The following is a 21,181-nucleotide window of genomic DNA, read 5'->3' as shown; positions in this document are numbered from 1 at the left end:
GCACGCCCCCACACACACTGCCAACACACTCTTATCAACCTCCTGGCTCCACTCTCCACTGGCAGCATTCCACTCTCCCTCCTCACAGTCCAGCACTGTGGAGTCCCACTACCCACTGCACTCAACACCCATCCCTCTGCAGTTTGGCCCTGCTGAAGTACAGCACCTGCTGCATTGTACTCCAAAGGAGAAGGTTGGGTATGATCCCTAGACATACACAAATCTGTAGCCATCCCAGGACCACTCCTGCTCTTGAGACCTTCCCTTCCCCCATCCTCCTCCCGGCTGATGAATTTTTTTGTTGGAGTCTCTACTCTAGTTGTTGTCTTTTAAAAAAAGAATTGTGTTTGTTTGAAAGCAATCTTTATTTTATTACGTGAAAGCAAAAGGAGCACTGCAAAGCAACATACAATTATGTTAAGGCCCCTTCTTGTACCATGTGCACCGATCACCTCCTAGCATTACAAGCACTGCAATTCCGAGCATAGAACAAATATTAGTGGCTTTCAGCTTCAAATTGCTGCCTCAAGGCATCCCTGATCCTTATGGCCCCACGCTATGCCCCTCTAATAGCCCTGGTCTCTGGCTATTCAAACTCAGCCTCCAGGTGTTGAGCCTCTGCGGTCCAGCCCTGAGTGAAGCTTTCACCCTTCCAGCACGCAGCTATAAGCATAGGAATATTGTCATCAGCCATGTCCAGCTTCCCATACAGGCATCGCCAGCAGGCTTTTAAATGGCCAAATGCACACTCAACAGTCATTCTGCACTTGCTCAGCCTGTTGTTGAACCGCTCCTTGCTGCTGTCAAATTGCCCCGTGTATGGCTTCATAAGCCACGGCATTAAGGGGTAGGCAGAGTCTCCCAGGATCACAATGGGCATTTTGACTTCCCCTACGGTGATCTTCTGGTCCAGGAAGAAAGTCCCTGCTTGCAGCTTCTTGAACAGGACAGTGTTCCAAAAGATGTGTGCATCATGCACCTTTCTGGACCAGCCTGCGTTAATGTCTGTGAAACACCCACGGTGATTCACAAGTGCCTGGAGAACCATTGAGAAATACCCCTTGCAATTAATGTACTCTATGGCTAGGTGGTCTGGTGCCAGAATTGGAATGTGCATGCTATCTAGCGCCCCTCCGCAGTTAGGGAAGCCCATTTGTTCAAAGCCATCCACAATGTCATGCACATTGCCGAGAGCCACGGTCTTTTGGAGCAGAATGTGATTAATGGCCCGGTCGACTTTTCCACTCCAAACTGGTTACTGACGATTGGTAGCAGTCTGGAGTAGCCAGCTTCCACAGTGCAATCACCATGTGCTTCAGCAGCGATAGGGCAGCTCTCATTCTCGTGTCCTTGCACGCAGGGTTGGGGCGAGCTCATCACACAGTCCCATGAATGTAGCTTTCCTCATGCGAAAGTTCTGCAGCCACTGCTCGTCATCCCAGACGTGCATCACGATGTGATCCCACCACTCAGTGCCACAAGCAATCTTCTCACGTAGCTACTATACGTGGCGAGATCAATGTCGCACTCCTCTTGCCTTTGCAGTTTAAGGAATAACTCTACTGCCACTCATGACATGTTGGTCAGAGCAAGCAGCATACTGGTCAACAGTTCGGGACCCATTCCTGCAGCTCAAAAGAGGCAGGGCAATACACAAACTGTTGAAAGATGGTGCTAAATGCGGACAGAAGCACAGGGATTTCTGGGATGCGAAGCAATGCATCATGGGGCATTGGGACTGGACCCAGGATGTCCTGCAACCCCCTCCGCCTTCTCACAAATCTTAGTGGCAAAAGAGAAAGAGATGCTCTGTGGGATAACTGCCCAGCATGCACCACTCTGAATACCGCTGCAAGTGCCGCAAGCGTGAACACACTATTGCGCAGGCAGCTGTCAGTGTGAACACATTGATGTAAGGAAGTCTCTGCAATTCTTCACTTACTCCTTAAACCTGATTAAATTAGATTAACATATAAGCCCCTAACAAAAGCCCTCCTCTTCCCTCCACCTCTGCTTACTCTCTTCCCATTCTCTGCAAGGGGGAAGTCAGCTTACCCTCCTTTTCCCTTTGAATAGGAATGACATTTGGCAGAATGGCAGGATGTAAATTGCAGGCACTTGAAAGAATCGGGGGGCACTATCTAGTGCTTGTATCTAATAACATATCCTCTTCTTACTGAAATTAAGGGGATTTTCAACCTCAGGAAAAGCTAAATGTTTCCCATTTTACTGGTGTCTGAAATATCTAGTTTTAAAATAATAGCTCAAAAAATCTTCCTTTTCATTACAAAGTAGTATTTTTCAAAGTTAGAAAGTAAGTAAAAATATCCCTTTCATTAGCAAAAGGCTGACAACTTTAAAGGCATCTAATTAATCCCAGGTCACTCTTGTAAATGGAATGTTTCCACTTCAATAGGTTTTAGCTACTAAAATGTTTAAAATAAATAAATAGTCCCCTGTGTAAAATTTCAGAGCTCAGTATCACCAAGTGAGCTCTCATTAACAGCTAAGAGCTGAACAACAAACAGCTGAACACCTCTGATTAGGAGTCGTTTCTCTTGCTCACAATCTGTATATTCATTTGACAGAAGAATTAAAAATTCAGTTCTAACAGGTTTTCCACTTACGTTTCAGAGAGATTAAAAACATGTTGAGGATCTCCATTTTGGATGAGGTATCTTATTGGGTCACCCTCTCGATCAGTGGCCTTCAGAAAAACAATCAAAATAATATGTTATAGTCATAGATGCTAAAAAAGCTGGTTAGTGCTGTTCAATCTAGATGCTGTAAAATTAAACTTCAAAATCGACCCATTGAAGTATTAAGTATCTTTTCAAGAGGAATCAGTGCTCACTGTTTCCATTTTATCAGCTATGGCTGTATGTGCAGTATTCACTATGCAGTTGCATCACATCAATATTCTGAACACATACAAAAAAAATATTTTAAATATACACTTTCAAATTATTACCACCAGTATGAACAAGTAGCATATAAAATTTATGATTTATTTAAGTACTTACGTTTTCTATTATTTTTAAGGGCTGTGCAAATATATTCTGATTGGACCAAATCCTGACCTTTCTTTGACAATCCTCAGGAAGGGACTTTTCCCCTATTCTTCTCATCCAGATACTTTACTTTCTGGTTGTTTTGTTTGCCATCTTTCTCAATCCTTTTGCTGATGTTCCTCTTACTGACCCTCACCCCGAATCACAACCCTTCTGACTTTTCTTTCGGGTTCCTGGGGCATCCCGGAAGATCAGGATGAGAACCAGGAAGTGTGCTAATAACAATACTTTCAAAAAATAATTTCACAATAATAATTGTCCATGCCCTTGTTACCTTCCCTGGGCAAATTTTAATGCCCTAAAAAACGACATTTGAAACAACTGATTTGATATTTAGATTAACCGAACTGCTCTTGCAATTGTACCCATGAACCTGAACTTCACATGTTGAGTGGCTGTTTTAAGAAGAAAAACAACAAGAAACTTGACGTGTGAATTCTTGGAATTTGCAAACCAAGCACATACCAGAAGATAACTACTGAATAAGCTCTGCAAACTGCACAAATACTTTTCTCTCAAAAACTGTTCAAGCAAACTTGAAAGAATTTTGACATTAATAAACATCTCTCGTAACTGGTTTAAAAATAGAAGATAGTTTACATAATTGACAAGATTTTAGTGTAAGTTAGGAAGAATACAAATGCTGTGAAAGGCCAAAAGAATTTAATTCTATTTTCTACATCCGCATAATAGTTTTTTTAAAAAAACTAATATATAGTCTGCAAAGGTTGGTAACTCATGTTATTAGTAGACCCATTTATAAAAGTGAAAAACAAAAGGGGATTTCTTTTATTTTTTTGTTTTCGCTGAAAGATTGTGATGGTAAAACTCATAATCATAGAATATTAGGGTTGGAAGAGACCTCAGAAGGTCATCTAGTCCAATCCCCTGCTCAAAGCAGACCAACACCAACTAAATCATCCCAGCCAAGGCTTTGTCAAGCCGGGCCTTAAAAACCTCTAAAGATGAAGATTCCACCACCTCCTTAGGTAACCCATTTCAGTGCTTCACCACCCTCCTAGTGAAATACTGTTTCCTAATATCCAACCTAGACTCCCCCCACCCACGCCACAACGTGAAACCATTGCTTCTTGTTTTGTCATCTGCCACCACTGAGAACAGCCGAGCTCCATCCTCTTTGGAACCCCCCTTCAGGTAGTTGAAGGCTGCTATCAAATCCCCCCTCAACTGGTAACTGGTGATGGGCCGCAGTGGGGTCCAACCTTTTAAGCCTGAGGGCCAAACATTATTTTAAAAAGTTCAAGAGGCCACAATCAATCTTTTGAGGCAGTACAAACGAAGCAGATACACAGTTTCCCTGCTGGTGATTCCTCTGGCATGGGGGAATCTCCATCAGGTATAGAGCTAACAGAGTCGGCTTCTAAATATTCTTCTCAAAGCCCTTGGCACAAGGTATGAGTTGGCTTTTGGGTGAGGAAGTGGCTGCATTTCCTTGTGTTCTGGCAATCCCAAGATGGCATATGATCTCTGATGGGCTACAGACATTTGACACAAGTTAGATCCGCTCTTGAGCCCTTCGGCTCCACCACTTTTGCCACATTTGACTGCCCAAAGCGTAAGTATCTTTACACTTTTTTCCATGCTGCCCTTTTTGTATAAGGCAGCAATCACAGACTGCTCTGTAAGCCACTACCCTCTCCTCTTTCAAATATCTCTTTAAGAGAATAATTGGTTGGGAATTTTTTGACAATTTTTGGGGGTCAAAAATGATGATCAGTCAAAATGAAATCTGTTTGATGAAACTGTAATTAAGAAAGGTTTCTCAGGTCCAAGAAGTTAAAAAAAAAAAAAACACAAGGGAGAGACCCCAGAATAGCATATAGCCAAGTGGGTAGGGCATTCACTCTGCCTGATTGAGATGGAGGACTTCAGTATGGGTCTCCCACATCCCAGGTGACGGCTCTAATCACCATGTTGTTGGCTATTTAGGGATGGGTCTCTCTCAAACACCCCTGTTGGAGTTCTTTCACTTTGCATAAATAATTACAGTTCTCTCCACTGAAACTGTCCTCTTCCTTTCCAAGTGTAACAGTCTCTTTCCCATACTCATCCGCCTTAATCTGTCTGCTGCCTTTGACACTCTTGAGCACCAGTTTCATTTTAATGTTCTCTTTTTTTTTTTGGACTTCTATGTTTCTGCCCTTTCCTGGTTTTTTGCCTGTCTTGATTACTGCTTCTTCAACCTTAGCTCTGATGGATCCACTTCCTTCTCTTTCACTTTGTTTGGTGTTCCCAGAGGTCTATCCTTTGTCTCCTCTACACTCATCTCCATGTCAGGGAGCTGGACAATAAAATTGTATTTTTTTAAACAAAAAATGGGGAAAAATTATCTGACAAAAATTGTTGTGGAAAACCCCATATTTTTAAGAAGCTCTAATATTCAATTAATTTCCATGGTCTCCAACATCATTTTTATATTGATGAGTCTTAAATCTCTCTCTCTACACACCTAACATCTTTCCCTCTGTCTGGCATCACATCTCTTAACTGTCACTGTTTTTCTGTTACTTTTCAGAACCCTTTATGTTTCCCTCTCACTTTCTCCATCATAGTTGACAAATTCACTATCCTGACTGTCGATCAAATTTGCAACATTGGCAGCTTTTTCCCCCTTTCTCTTCTTGAATCCAGACTCACACACACAAGAAACAAAGACACTCCCCCTTTCCCCAATAACTTGGAAATGCACTTATCACTGATTTGGTAGGTTCGTATGTGCTTCTTTAAAATGCACAAGTAATAGCAAAATAAATTATGTATGATCTTAATCAATTAAATTCAAATAAGTACATCATGTAAAAACACAAAGAAAACCGAAGACTCACAACCCAATAAAAATCACCTCTCTCTAAATTTGGATCAGCTGATTAAATAAAATTCTATTTTGACACCTGTATATTTCAAGATCAATTAAATGCACCCATTTTGCCACCCCTAGAGAATTACTGCCTGCTGCCTGCTTGTAGAGCACACCTCAGTAAGATGGTAATTGCTCTATTCCTGTTTATCCAAATCTCAAGAAAATGAGAACATTTGCATACTTAAGCTTTAATCAACAATGGCTGGCAGAATGTGAAGTAATAAACAGCTTCTAGGCATGCAATAAACGCAGTCTTATTTACCAAATAACACAGTGGGGATTATTTATTGCTGCGTTACTTAAGGTAATCTTGATTGTTGCTATTAAAATAACAGTTGAAATCAACTGGGTACATTTTAAAATATGTGGAATTAGCATACAAAATAAATTGGACTTTCCTTCATCTGTGTGTTAATAGAAGGAACTGACAATTAGAATATCCAATAAAGTGAATTTTTAAGTGTATGTAGCTATTGGGTATATTTGAAATATCGTGGATTACTTATTAGGAGTTTAAATACATTGCAAGGCCTTAGGAGTCACACAGTTCAGAAAAAAATTAAAGAACCTGCTCTCAAAAGAAACTGGTCTTTCCTGGCTATTGTCATCATAATCTTGTGTCAAAAATTAACAAAAGTGAATTAAATGAACAAGGATTTAAAATGTGTTTTTTTGTTTCCAATACTTCTCACTTCCATCCTACCAAACAAAACAAGGTCTCAATCATACAAACAATTATGCATGTGCTTAACCTTTAAAATCACAAGCAGTCTCCTTGATCTCAATGTAAATGACACATGTTCAAGACAGACAGACTTTGGACAAACTTTATTAGATATATTAGTGATTTAACCATTAAATATTTTGCGTAAATATTGCAATATCTTATTTGAATTTAATAATAAAATAATGTATTACACATATGCCATGCTGTGTGTCAGGATATACATTATACAATACAAAGTTATAATTTGAATGTATATTATAATAAGGTGTTTTTTTAAATTTTCAAAGCACTGTTCTTTAATAATTAGAATGTTTTATGTTCTTTTCAAAATATCCTTAGCGATAATATCTGGGGATCTCTGTTACGTAATGGGAGTGTGACCATGGCTAGCTACACCACCGAAATGCTCCCCTCCATAGCTGACCAAGTCATTGAGAAGGGATTCAAGGACCATGACTCTTTCATGCCCCCTTTGGCCTGGCTAATATCACCCCTCTCTATAAATGTAATTTAGGCCTGACATGTTTTCCTAAAGATAATTCTAGATTAAATAAACACTTGTTTTAAGTACAAAACTTGATATTACAATGCAACATTTACAAACAAATATTGAAAATTAATTTGGAATCTTTGGGAAAAGGGCAATGCTCATTTCAACACTCTATTTACTTTTCCAAAACTGTGTTTTCATTATCCAATATCCTAAAACTAGCTAAGGTTTGCTACTTACAAGATGGCCTGAGCCTCAAGGATTGCATATTCCTGCATTAGAGCAACTGGCAGTTTAATGCCTATTCCTGATTCAGCCTGCTGCTGGCTCCCTTTTTTCAATGCTTTCAGAGACAACTAGCTTATGATTGGCTATGAAAATTATCCAAAAGAGCTGGGCTGTGTAATTCTAAAACACACTACAGGCAGTAAAAGTGTGCCAAAAGGTAAATTTCAGTGTTGGGCTAAATTATTTGTCCTCTCTCAGTGTGGGTGTTTGTGTCTGTTTAACCATCCATAATTATGCTAATCTTTTGTCAGTGGTTCAGCACACTATTTAACAGAAAGTTTCCCCATGCATCTACATGAATCAGACTCAGTTAAAGTTCCTCTATTTCATTCTGGTTTAGATCATTTGTTTTCAATAAATTTACTGAAAATGGCAAACATACAGAGCCATATCCTCTGATGAGTATCGTAGCTCCATTCAGTGGAGCTCTATTGAATTATGCTATTTATACCACCTGATGATCTAGTCCACTATCTCTGATTCTATTCCTTTGAGCATCTGCATTCTGCTGAGGTAACCAGACTATGGTATGTGGGCCTCATTCACTACAGACTGAGTTTCGGGTCAAAATTGTCCAAGCAATGCTAGTAGGACTGTCAATTAATTGCAGTTACGGCATGTGATTAAAGCAAAACAAATTAATTAGATTAAAATTATACTTGTGATTAATCGCAGATTTCATCATACTGTTAAACAATAATAGAATAGCAATTAAAATTTATTATAAATATTTCTGAATGTTTTTCTACATTTTCAAATATATTGATTTCAATTACAACATAGAATACAAAGTGTACAGTGCTCACTTTTTATTATTATCTTTATTACAAATATTTGCACTGTAAAAATGATAAACAAAAGAAATACTATTTTTCAATTCACCTCATACAAGTCCACTCAGTCCTACTTCTTGTTCAACCAATTTGTAAGGCAAAAAAGTTTGTTTACATTTATGGTAGATAATGCTGCCCGCTTCTTATTTACAATGTCACCTGAAAGTAAGAACAGGTGCTTCGCATGGCATTGCTGCAGCTGGGGTTGCAAGGTATTTACAAGTCAGATATGAAAACATTCTTATGTCCCTTCACAGTTTGACTTGTAGGCTCTTAAATTTTACTTTGTTTTTGAGTGCAGTTATATAAAATAATAATAATTCTACATTTGTAAGTTGCACTTTCACAATAAAGAGATTGTACTACAGTACTTGTCTGAAAATGAGCACTGTATATTTTGTATTCTATGTTGTAATTGAAATAAATATATTTAAAAAAAGAAAAAACATCAAAATATTTATAATAAATTTAAATTGGTAATCCATTGTTGTTTAACAGTGTGATTAAAACTGCAATTAATCATGACAATTTTTTAAACCTCACGATTAATTGCAAAATAGTTTGATAGCCCTAAATGCTATCTCTCTTACTATTTTGCACTACTGAGTTTTAGTTACTCAATGACAACAGTTAGCACAAATTCCATTTGGGATAAAAACGTTCAGGCTAGGTTTTTTAAATGAGCCTAAGAGAATTAGTTGCCTAAATCCAATTGGGATAGGGATGCCTATTTCTTTTAGGCTTCTTTAAAAACTCCAGCCCAGATTTATTGAAAAACTCATAGTTTTGTGCTGCATTTATTACAAGGGCCTGATTCTACAATAGCATAAAAATAGCAAACTGAGAGGAGAACCAGGCTCAAAGTGAGTATATTATAACGATTTCACATACTGTATTCTATCTAGACGCACAATAAGGCTACATCCACACTATGAGCTAGAGGTGTGATTCCCAGCTCACATACACATACACATGCCTACTGGGTAGAGGCAGGTTTGCACTTGGCACAGCTAAGCCATGCTGCTGCTTCCTCTGCCTGTGCTGCTAGTGGCTATATGACTATTTCTATTTGCGCTAGGTCTCACTGAGGTAGTATATGTGTACGCAAGCTGTGAATCACACCCACAGCTCATAGTGTAGACATAACCTATATGTAGTGATACAACATATTACAACTTTTGGAGTCATGTAAGGAACTGCAGGACCACATGGAATTGCATTTTACTTACATCTTGGACCACCTCAGCTGTACCCTGCCCACTAATCCATCTACTCCATTGCTAACTTCGGAGCACCTTCAAATAGCAGCAATTTAAAACACACACACACACACACACACACACACACACACACACACACACACACACATTTCCTTCTTCCTTCCCTAAATGTGGAATTACCTCCCAAAATCACATGCCTCAGAGGTAAAGCCCTTTTCCACTGACAGGTTCAGTGGTCCAATACCATGACTGCTCAGGACCAGAAATAGGAATTTTAAACCACTAGAAAGAGAGAAGATTCTCAGCTTCCTATCGGGAAAAGTTTGTTGATTCTGGGCATAGTAGGTCCCGAGTTATGAGACATCAGAGGACTCTAACTGGGACATTGAACATTTTGCCTCTGGGTCACTGGTTCAAATCAAGCTCCAGTCAGCAGTGACTGAAAGTAATTACACAACTGAATAGTCATAATACATGTGAAATAATGAGCTGTTAGTGTCAGTGAACTTCATAGTGGGCAGATACAATAAACACAACTGGCCTCCTTTTTGGCAGTATCATCAGAGAGGCTAAGGAATCAATGGTCACAGAAATGGACACATTTCTGTTGAGACTAGTGAATCATTATAGGGAAGTTTGCATAACCACTGTAACTGCCTGGTGGATAAATACAAGCCCTTCAATATCCAGGGCTTTCATGCTGACAACCTACACAAATATTAAATTCAATGAAAAGTTTAAATATAATCTATTATTCTTTATCACACTTCTGAGCAGAAGGCTGGTTAAAAGCTATGCATGAATATATTTTGATATGATGGAAATCTGAAATGTTACAAAAATGCCAAGTCAGCATTTTCTTATGCGCTATGTCTTTGTTACGAAATAGATTTTAATCCTCACTTTGACCTCTACAGGAGGAGGACAGGACCCTGAGCATCACACATGTAAACAGAAGTAGCTGTGTAAAGGCTTACACTGAAGTATTCTGTACCTGCAGGTTTAACAAAATGGCACCAATTCTCATGGCCTCACTGATTTCAAGACTGTACATCAGCTGGGGAAAGCGGGGAGGGCTCTGATTGTTTGGAGGAAGTACCTCAATGTAAACAGTAGTGATGGAGCTCCTGCAACGACAGAAAAAGAACCAAATCCAAGTAAAATCAGTTTAAAGCAGAATGGCAATATAACCTACAATTCCTATATCTATGGACTGTCTTCCCTAATCCTGTAGGTCACACAAGCTCTCTCTCCTGCTCAAAACCCTTCTTCAAGTCATACCTCTTCCTGCATTGTCTCAGAAATGACCCAGACTCCCATCTCAACCTATCAAAATCTTAAATATTTTTAAAAGGAACTAACTTGGTGTGTGCTTTGAAAAAATGAGCCCTCAAATCCCTGAGTCGTATTATGTCTTTTCTGACACAGTGTCAAATTCTGATACACTAATGCATGCTCCTCCATTGCGGGAAATCCTTGACTAGTGAAAGCCAGCTATGTTTCTTCGGGGATAGAAGACAGGGATGCCTGGAGGAGGGGACAGGGCTGGAACACAGAGCACTCTAGGTTATGCGCCTCCAAATTAACACTGAGCGCCAAAATAGCCCACAGCAATTCCAGGATAGAGAGAATGGGAAAAGTGTCTTAGAGGCACCTTTCTCTTACATCTCAGTACAACTGAAGATCTAGCCTACACACTTTACTATGCTACCAACGTCTACACTATCTCCAGAACCATAAAGCAGTGCCTCGTTATCAGAAAACATGTCACCTAGTAAGCAATCATTATATAGCAGGTTATTATTATTATTATTTAGTTTTTGTATTACTGTCGTGCCTAGGAGTCCCAGTCATGGACCAGTATGACATTTTCCTCTGCATAAACTAATGGACAGTCTTTAAATCTCCATTTTCTTTAGGGGGCTGAAGTAAAAGAAATCATGATTTGACAAACAAATATGTCTAAAACTGCTGGAAAGAAATCTGAACATGTATGTTTTCCAGAGAATATAAAATATGAATAGTTTAAAAATCTACTAAAAGGTACAAAGGAATATGAATTTGAAATCATTTTTTGTCAACTGAAGATAAGTTTAGTTAAATACAATAAAATACACATCACTAACCAATACTTTTTTAATTAGCTGTACAGGATTCTGATACAGTACATGCTTGTTCTTGCTATATTACAGACACTAATTTATTTTAGGTGTAAAGTTAGAAAATGTTCATGTTGATAAAAATGTTCATGTTGCTTATATCATGCCAGACATTAGCTAAATGTTCCACACCCTCCCTACATAGTTCTCCCAGTGCACATCATCCTTAGGTACCTGAGCAGCCACTATCCACACTGTGTGATTGTTTAGCAACATGGGAAAATGTTCTCTAAGGAATAGCTGCCAAACTTAGTTTCTCCTATAACCTAAAGAGATGAAAGTCTAGTGATTTAAGTGTCATAGTGAAATTTAAGTGAAAACAAAGCAAATTAAGCATCAATCACAATTTAAACACAAGTACAAAATCTCCATTAGAGTGCATGGTATATACCTACAACACATAAATCACTGGGTGATTACAGTCTATCATTTCCATGAATGTTTCAGAAGCTCTAATCTGAAGATTATTGACACAATGAATATAAATGGCTCTGATTTAGTTAAGCAGAAGCCGGACATTTAAAAAGGAAAAAAAGCAGACTCTAAACTTCATTAGGCAAAAGTCACTTTTTAAAATTTCGCTACTTCTTCATGTATTCTAAAATATGTCCCCAAATCTCACTAATCTATTCTATGAACTAATGCTCTGGACACTTACATTATAAAATCTAAATGTTATTACATTGTTGGATTAAAAAATCCAATAGCTAAATGTTCAAAAACGAGTGCAATGGATGAGCCCACAAAAATTCATTGTACCATAGGCAACTGCATATTTACTTGGAAAATAACTCATTTGCACACACAAATGGTCACTTAGGACCTTTGTTACCTGTATGTGATATGTGTATGTAAATATTTGTTTGTACAAAAATTCAGGTGTTTATGGTGTACATTTTGCTTCCTCTGTTGAATATTCGACCCTAAAGTCTTTTTCTCTTCTTTTACATGGTTCTTTAATGTCCTAATAATGACCACACTAATATAAATTAAGTCTAGTTTAAAAAAATGTGGGGTATTTTGCTCCTACATGAGGCCTTCAATATTGAGCAAATTTTCTTCAACTCTTTAAGGAAAGGTCAAAGAAGTGAAATAATGGCAACCCGTAAAATAGAAGGTATCACTATAATATTATATGACTACTATTTTATTATTCCCAATCCATTAGTGAAGTGCTCTCCACTTGTAGCCATTTAGTTTATAAGAGTACATAAAGGCCATATAAACTGTTGGGAGAAAAGTATTATAGTATATAAAGTGAAAAGATACAGACCTGAGACTTTCCCACGCTTTAAACATGATGGATGTACTATACACAACGTGGAAAGATGAAAATGTGATTTTCTGTACTGGGAAAACACTTCAGAACAGAGATCAGAACTAAGACCTAAACTTTGTCAAATTTTGGATCTGAAACTGAAAATACCAAATATCCTGAAAATTCCAGATCAAATGTTGTCAGTTCACATACATGTATACGGTTGAATTGTAACTTTAAGGGGTATAGCTTTCCAGCCGGGAAGGCTGTGGGAAGGACACTGCAGAAGAGGTTCCCTGCTGCATCCCCACTGCTGAAACCTTCCTGTTGCCAGTCTTTCAGCAACATGTAGCTACACACTGCAGGGTGGACATAGCTTGCTTTTCACTGCAGCATGTTGCTACACACACTACATGCTGCTGCCAGTGGTGTAGACATAGTCTAAGGCTGAAGAGACAATTTCAACCTACTTGCATCTGAAGAAGTGAGGTTCCTACCCACGAAAGCTTATGCTCCCAGTACTTCTGTTAGTCTCAAAGGTGCCACAGGACCCTCTGTTGCTTTGTAACTTTCATGTTGCAGTTCCACCAGTGGTATTGGGAATTGTAGCACCTTTAAGGGGTATAGCTTTCCAGCCGGGAAGGCTGTGGGAAGGACACTGCAGAAGAGGTTCCCTGCTGCATCCCCACTGCTGAAACCTTCCTGTTGCCAGTCTTTCAGCAACATGTAGCTACACACTGCAGGGTGGACATAGCTTGCTTTTCACTGCAGCATGTTGCTACACACACTACATGCTGCTGCCAGTGGTGTAGACATAGTCTAAGGCTGAAGAGACAATTTCAACCTAGTCTCTATTAAGAGATCAGATTGTGATTAGAATCCAGAACAAAAAACTCAAGAGACTACTGGGAGATCCAGAATTAACTCTTGACAAGGCAATTAGAATTTGTCAAGCAGTGGAAGCCACCCAATCCAGACATAACCTTATTGAGGGTGGACAGTATTATGACACTGTTGTCTTGATTGAGAATCCAAACTATCACAAGAAAAGAGACCTGAGACAGAAAGGCACATGGTGCTCATAGAGTCAAGCAAGAACAGCACATGCTGTGATGACAAGCACAAGCCTGGTCGTGAACAGACGTACGAGAAAAGAGCAAGAAATGCAGCAGATTACATCACTGTGCAATAGTTTAGAAGCACCAACAGAGTATGCACAGCATGGACAAAGAGGATGATGACAGCAACACCATCTCAGTGGATTTTTTCATAGGAGAAGTGGGCATTATTTCCAGCAAAAGATGGATTTTCAACCTGAAATCAAATGGGACATTTATTAATTTTAACTGGACATTGTATATAAACTAATGTGTTGCCAGAAATAGTGTTTTTAGCACTAAAAGAAAAGTCACAGATAGCGAAAAGTAAGCAGGTAAAAGCCAGGGCTTATAGTGGTGGTCTTATCCCCTCTAAAAGGTTATATAAACTAGATATATGGATAAATAACAAATGTGTAAAAATATAACATTTGTAATAGTAGCAGGGAAAAGACAGCCCATGATTGGGTTAAAACTGTGTCAAGCCCTTGGTCTGATCAAGGGGATGTAATCATCAGAGAAGTAGGGGAACAAAACAATCAAGGAAGAATTTGAGGATGGGATACGGATGTACTCAGAATACAAAATAGAGATGAAAGAGCCCAATTGTCCCACAACTCATACCTCGAGGAAAGTTTCCTTTGCCCTAAGGGAGAGGCTAAAAGAGGAGCTAGATAGGGTCATTGGTCTGGGAATCAGAGTGAGTACAATAACCAACAGAGTGGGTATACTAACTGATCATTGTAGGGGGAAAAAAGACAGAACCTACTGACTTAAATTCATATATAAAAGGGAAACATTTCCTACTAGCTACCAGGGGAGAAAGGTTGACAGATGTGGCCGATGCCAAATATTTTTCAATTCTGGATGTGTCAGCAGAGTTCTGGCAGATGCTCTGCAGAAAAAAACATGCACATGTTCATGCACATTCAACTTACCCCTTTTAGGGACACAGTTTGGGGTCTGTTCACCACCTGAGATATTTCATAGGAAAACAACAATTTTTGACAGTATAGAGGGTGCTAAAGTTTATGTTTTGATCAGGGGATAGGAAGTAGAAGAGCATGACCAGAGGTTTTGGGCAACCCTGGAAAGAGCAAGAGGTGCTGCGTTAAAGCCAAACAAACATAAATGTAAATTCCATGTAATGGAAAATATATCCATGGGAGAACTTAACACCGCAAGGTGTGCAGGGAGAGCACAGTAAGGCAGAGGCATGCCTGCCTCAACAGATAAGGAAGGTAAACAAAGATCTCTTGGAATGGTGACCTGGGGAAATTCATGCCTAATCTAGCTGTCCAAACCAGCAACCTGAGAGCACCAGTGTGCAAAAATGTCTAATGAGCTTGGGATGCAAATCTTAATAAAGCGTTAGAAAAACTGAAGGAGTTAGCTAAAGAGACCCTAGTCCTGAGGTACCATGACAGTAAGAGCAAAACTAAGTTGAGCATGGATGCCTCCAAGAAGGGTATTAGCACATTCCTCTTACAGCAGTATGGTCAAAACTGGAGACCAGTAGCTTGTGTGTCATTGGCACTAACAAAAACGGAGTGTTGATATACGCTGAAATAGAGGAGCAGGCTTTCACTTAAGTCCATGGCTGTAAGAAGTTTAATGTCTATATTTATGGGAGGCCATGAATCATTTATTACTATTGCCAAAAGGGGGAACTGAAGCAGGTCCCAGCCCAGGGTCCTGTGTAAGTCAACACCTGAGTAGGTGATCTCCCATCAGGGAGTCTACGTCCACTGCCCTGAAATACTTCCTACTGCAGTCCCTTCCGTTTGGGGAATGGCCCTGTGATGGGGTGGCTGTCCCTCACTGGCAGAACAGGGGTTAAAAGCAACCCTAGGGAAGCTGTGCCAGAGGCAGACAATTAAAAAGTGGTTGAGAGGAGTGGTCAATCATGGCCCAGCAGGCTCATATAAGAAGGGCAGGCAGAGCACAGAGTTCAGTAACTGACTGGAATTTGAGGGGAGAAGACCAGGCTCCTAGCAGGGTGAAGAAGCCCCAGCACTTGGGACAATTCGATGCTGCAAACAGTGACTGGGGAGCTAGAGAGAGCTCCTGGCTGGCTGCTAGGGCCTGCAGGCTGAGGCCCTGAAGTAAGAGGAGAAGAGGGTGCTGGAGCTGCATGGGAAGTGGCCCTGGGACAATGGACTGCAGTTGCCATTGAGGGAAGTGGCTGGGTGGAGACTGCAGGTCCCCCAGGAGGGGAAACCATGGAGTGTGGCTCAGCTGGAGAGAAGTGTCATGAAGAGGACACCACAGTCATTGGAGTGATGTTGGTCCAGGAGCAGAAATGAGGGCAAGCGAGACACCATCAGAAGAGGGTGCAGAGCTATTTCCCAAGACAGCCAGTAGGAGGTGCCACAGTGGTGAGTCATGCCCCGTCACAGGCCCCTACAGTCCAAGTTGCTGTGGTGGCTTTTCTCTAGTAGTGACCTCTCGTGGATCCTGGGTAGCATCCTGTTGTGGTCCCAGATTTTTCTGGGTGAGGCAGTAAGTTTGGTGGGCTTGGAATCCCTACAAGGTCTCCATGCTTCAGTCACCTGAGCTCCTAGGCCTCTTTCTCAGTCTCCTTTGGCCAGGAAGACAGTGATTGCTTCCTGATGGCTTACTCAGATGGCAGATTGGTGATCCTTCCCCTCAGGTAGGGAGGCAGCTAGCTCCTGCCTCTTCACCAGTCAGCCATGAACTGAGCTGGGTTATCTCCTCCTCCTTCCCCTCTCCAGGCCTGGCATTAGTTGCAGCTATAACAGGACAGGGCTAGCTGAACCTGAAGGCTCTCTCTAACTCCTTCTGTTCTGGTAGGTGGATTCTCTGCTTCATCACATTTAGACATGTAACCATTAGTCCCCATTATTGCCAATCCAATGGGATGGTGGAAAGTAATGTTAAAATAATAAAGCCGCTACTGAAAAAGGCTGCAGAATCTCATCTGTACTTAGTACTGTTAAACTATAGGCGGGCACCAGCAAAACACAATTTGTCATTTGCATTCATTCATTTTAACAGATCTCTGAGAACTAGAATACCTGTAATGTTAGATGCTGATGTCAGAGGAACTGGGGATTTGCGGAAGTATAAAGAGGCAGATAAAGCTCAACAAAAAGAGCAGTAAGATTTGGAGTCCTAAGAGCAGCAATCACTTCATGAACATCAATAGTGTACATCTATGATAATAATCAATGGTTGCAAACAACATAGATGTCATATAAAATTGTCATCCCAGCTGAACATTTACTGTGGTGGAATAGATGATGCCTTCTACTGTTTCGACTAGGGAGGGAAATAACAAGCATCAAGTTTGGTTACTTTGCCTGAGAATGTCTCAGTTAGGCAACAACAGGGCCGGTGCTACCATTTAGGCAAACTAGGTGGTTGCCTAGGGCACCAAGATTTGGGGGCGCCAAAAAGCAGTGCCCCGAATTTTTTTTTACACTGTTCCTACTCCCCGAGCGCGGTCGCCGCGCCACTTCTCCCACCTCCCAGGCTTGCAGCGCCAATCAGCTGTTTGGTGCCGCAAGCCTGGGAGGGGAGGAGAATTAGAGCAGGGGCGGCGTGCTCGGGGAGGAGTCGGAGCAGAGGTGAGCTGGGGTGGGGAACTGCCGCATGGCTCCCTGGGCCGGGGGGGTGGGGAGCTGCCGTGGAGGGGGGGGTGCCTCAGGACGGGGGGGGGGAGCTGCCTCAGGGCTGCCCACCCCAGCTCACCTCTGCTATGCCCCCTGCCCGAGCACGCCATCGCTGCTCCACTTCTCCCACCTCCCAGGCTTGCGGCGCCAATCAGCTGTTTGGTGCCGCAAGCCTGGGAGGGGAGGAGAATTAGAGCGGGGGCGGCATGTTTGGGAAGGAGGTGGAGCAGAGGTGAGCCGGGGTGGGGAGCTGCCTCAGCTCCCTGGGGGAGGAGGAGCTGCCGTGGGGGGAGCACCTCAGGGCAGGGGGGAGAGCTGCTGCAGGAGTCGCCTGAGGGCGGGGGGGGGGGGGGGGGCGCAAGGTGGAAGTTTCACCTAGGGCGCAAACTTCCTTACACCGGCCCTGAGCAACAACCACAATAGGCCAAGACAACAAGCCCCAGAACATAATGCCAGAACAAATGGACTTACTGCCTCCTGACAACAGCAGTTCTGATATATTTCAAGGGTGACCTGCAAGTTCAAGTAACAGTTCAAGACACTTGAGGGATTAATTGACTATTGTTAGTAACTAGGTTGATTACAAGTATTTGAAATTGTGTTACATAAATGTTTGTTAACTGTTGTTATTTGATTCTGGCTGGGAAAAGATTATGTGGTTTTGGAAACTGTGCCTTTAAACAGCATAGGTTCCCAGACAGGAGGTCTGGGGGAGGGGAACTGCAGAGAAAGATGGAACTGGTCACTGAATAAAGAGGTTCTCTTTCAAGCACCTTTGGCCCAGAGTGGTTACTGAACACCACATTGCCCATATAGGGGGCAATGAAAAGCTACTCCATTCCCAAAGTGGCATTGGAGAGATTGGACTCATTTTCTGTCTTCTCTCTGCACCTCCTTGTGGAGTCCTCAGTGCATGCAACACAGGTAAGAGGGGACCCACAGTAGTTACACAAAGGGGTAGAGGGCTACTTCTCACTCAGGTGTCCCTGACTACACAGAAATTGATCACTATCCGGGCCAGTGTACACCAACTGCTCATCAGTACTGTTTTAAGGTATGCTAGCATGTATGTACAAAGTATAAAGAGATTTGTATGCATATTAGTGGACTCTCATTTCTGAGGACCTATTGCATCACTGTAGTCACCCTTCAAAGAGAAAATGCATTTACATTCAGTATGTTTTCCAAGACTGTTATGATGCAGATGGGCAGGTGGATAGATCTGATCTGGTGGATTGTTTTCATCATTAACTGTAATGATCCTACAGTCTAAGAAGAACTAGAAGAGGACAGGAATCCTTAAAAACTCCTCTATAATTGCTCATATTTCACAAATGCCTTTCCTTTTTGTCAATACACTGGAAATTGCTCATGAATGACTCCTTAACTATGACATAAATAACGAATAGCTGATAGAATTAAGCATGAAACATTTGTCCTTGATTAATGTAATTAAATGTAATTTAGTACACTTATACCATGTTACTAAGCCTAGCTAATAATGGAGATCTTAAGAATATCGAGTACAGTATCTTACCATATGGCTATAATGAATTACAAACCATTAATTTGAAGTGTTAATCAAAAATAAGACATAGAACTAAGCTAATTTTAATTTGGATTCACAAAGCAGAACCTAGTCATTTATTACTTCATTTGACAATGAGATATTTTTCCTCATCTAAATTACTATTTCATGTTTCTTTACTTCTTATTGAACTCTTACTAAACCCAATTAAACTTTCTTATTTTTTCCCAGGAATAATGGTCACATTTGAGAGGAAATCCAGCTGTATTCTCCTCTTCTAAATATAGGAAATTTCTCTCACAAAGTCTTCCAAGGAAGAAAATTTATAAGTAGAACCATTGTACTTTCCTGAATTAGATTACTCTTCAACTAAACAAACTGCTATATCCCTAGGATGAAATCCTGCACCAATGAAGTCAATAACATAGCCTTTAGCCAGGAAATGCTATCAGCTGTAGATAAGTCAAAAACCACTAATAAACTTGAGTTTATAAAATATTCAGTATATAGTAGCCACCATTAAAAAGTTAATATTTGACCTCAATTACTACACAGTGTTACATGAAAAAACTTCAGTATTTCCCTATTCTTTAAAAAGGAAACATGGTAAATAGGCCAATGAATTTCTGAGTGAGTGAATTCAAATGTTTAGTTTTCTAGTCTTCCAGAGAAATATCAGTTACTCATCACTTATCTCATTTTGTGCTATTGATAACTTAAAAAAATTAAACCAGTCTAAATATATGAGTACTATTAACACATCTTTTCAGCTCTTTACTGGAATTCTAAAGTCCTCCTTCATTTAGTTGCTGTATAAAGAGGAAGCGACAAAAACAAGACCTAGTCTAAAGCTTGATTCCAGGTCTGTCCAAATAGATTCCCTCAAGCTTTCTGGGGAAACAAAAAGAGTTTCTATCTGGTAGTCATTTTTTTCCTTAGAGACTGTACCCTCTCTTTGAGCTGCTCTAAAAGCAGTGCAGCACTGTTCCTTTATAATATTGAGTCAGAGAGCCAAACATTCTCCTCAACTTCTCTAAACTATGAAAAGAACCGGCCTAAAGTCATTCCCTCCACCCCCAATATCTAGATTGATGCCACTTCACTTATTATGCAAACCTGGACAGTGTGCAACAGGGTCTGTTTTGCTCATCACATCCCTTAGTCTACGAATGCCCATAACTGGCATATTTTAAATGTATAAATAAATACATTTATAAATTAATGGAGATATCCTTTCTCCTAGAACTGGAAGGGACATTGAAAAGTCATCAAGTCCAGCCCCCTGCCTTCACTAGCAGGACTAAGTACTGATTTTGCCCCAGATCCCTAAGTAGCCCTCTCAAGTATTGAACTCACAACCCTAGGTTTAGCAGCCCAATGCTCAAACCACTGAGCTATCCCTCTCCCATTGTGTAAGAGTGTATTAGATTTGGTACTGCTCCTCTAGCCCATCATCGTTAGGGTTTGTGTAACCTCATTCATTCTTGGACTCTCTTTCTCTCAGATAAAATATTAAAGAATGTTCTGTATGTGTGTTAGAATTCTGTCTGGAATTACTATGGGGAGGGACTGAAATATAATAACTGGAGAAATCTTCCTCTGAATGTTAGCAATACTCCAATAAGATTGTATGTGTGTTCCACAGATCACACTGTCTTCTTATTTGTTGTATTCATGGATAAAAATTAAGGTCAGATAGTTGTTCCAGATCCTAAGAGATGTCCACCGCAAGAATCTCAGGGAGAGAGCTATATATTTGAACTAAAACTTCTTTATAGAACACATTCTTTAGCTACCAGGATTTCTTTTCCCCCCAAACATTTCAGATTTGTCAAACTTCATCTTAAACCCATAAACTTCTGCAAAGATTTAAACGTGTTTATCTCCTCAAAGTAATCAAAAACAGCAAGATCCCATACATATGCAGCTTTACTTTGTGATGTACCTCAGGTACAATGTACACTGTATAATGCATTTTGTCACATACTCTCTCA

The 21,181-nt window shown here is 40.5% G+C and overlaps 1 protein-coding gene across 1 annotated transcript in view; it reads right to left on the bottom strand.

Moving 5' to 3' along the window:
• Positions 1–21,181, bottom strand: part of PCDH15 (protocadherin related 15) — a 1,392,890-nt gene that overhangs the window by 289,854 nt on the left and 1,081,855 nt on the right. Inside the window, exons 18-19 of the mRNA XM_065552026.1 lie at positions 10,505–10,637; positions 2,628–2,707 (exon numbers count right to left, since the gene is read on the bottom strand). Coding sequence (XP_065408098.1) covers positions 2,628–2,707; positions 10,505–10,637 — 213 coding nt within the window. The remainder of the gene's footprint in view (positions 1–2,627; positions 2,708–10,504; positions 10,638–21,181) is intronic.

Source organism: Chrysemys picta, chromosome 7 (assembly GCF_011386835.1).
Source record: "Chrysemys picta bellii isolate R12L10 chromosome 7, ASM1138683v2, whole genome shotgun sequence".
Taxonomy (NCBI): Eukaryota; Metazoa; Chordata; order Testudines; family Emydidae; genus Chrysemys; species Chrysemys picta.
Note: the sequence above shows the minus strand (reverse complement) of the source record. Positions and strands in the feature narration are given on the sequence as shown.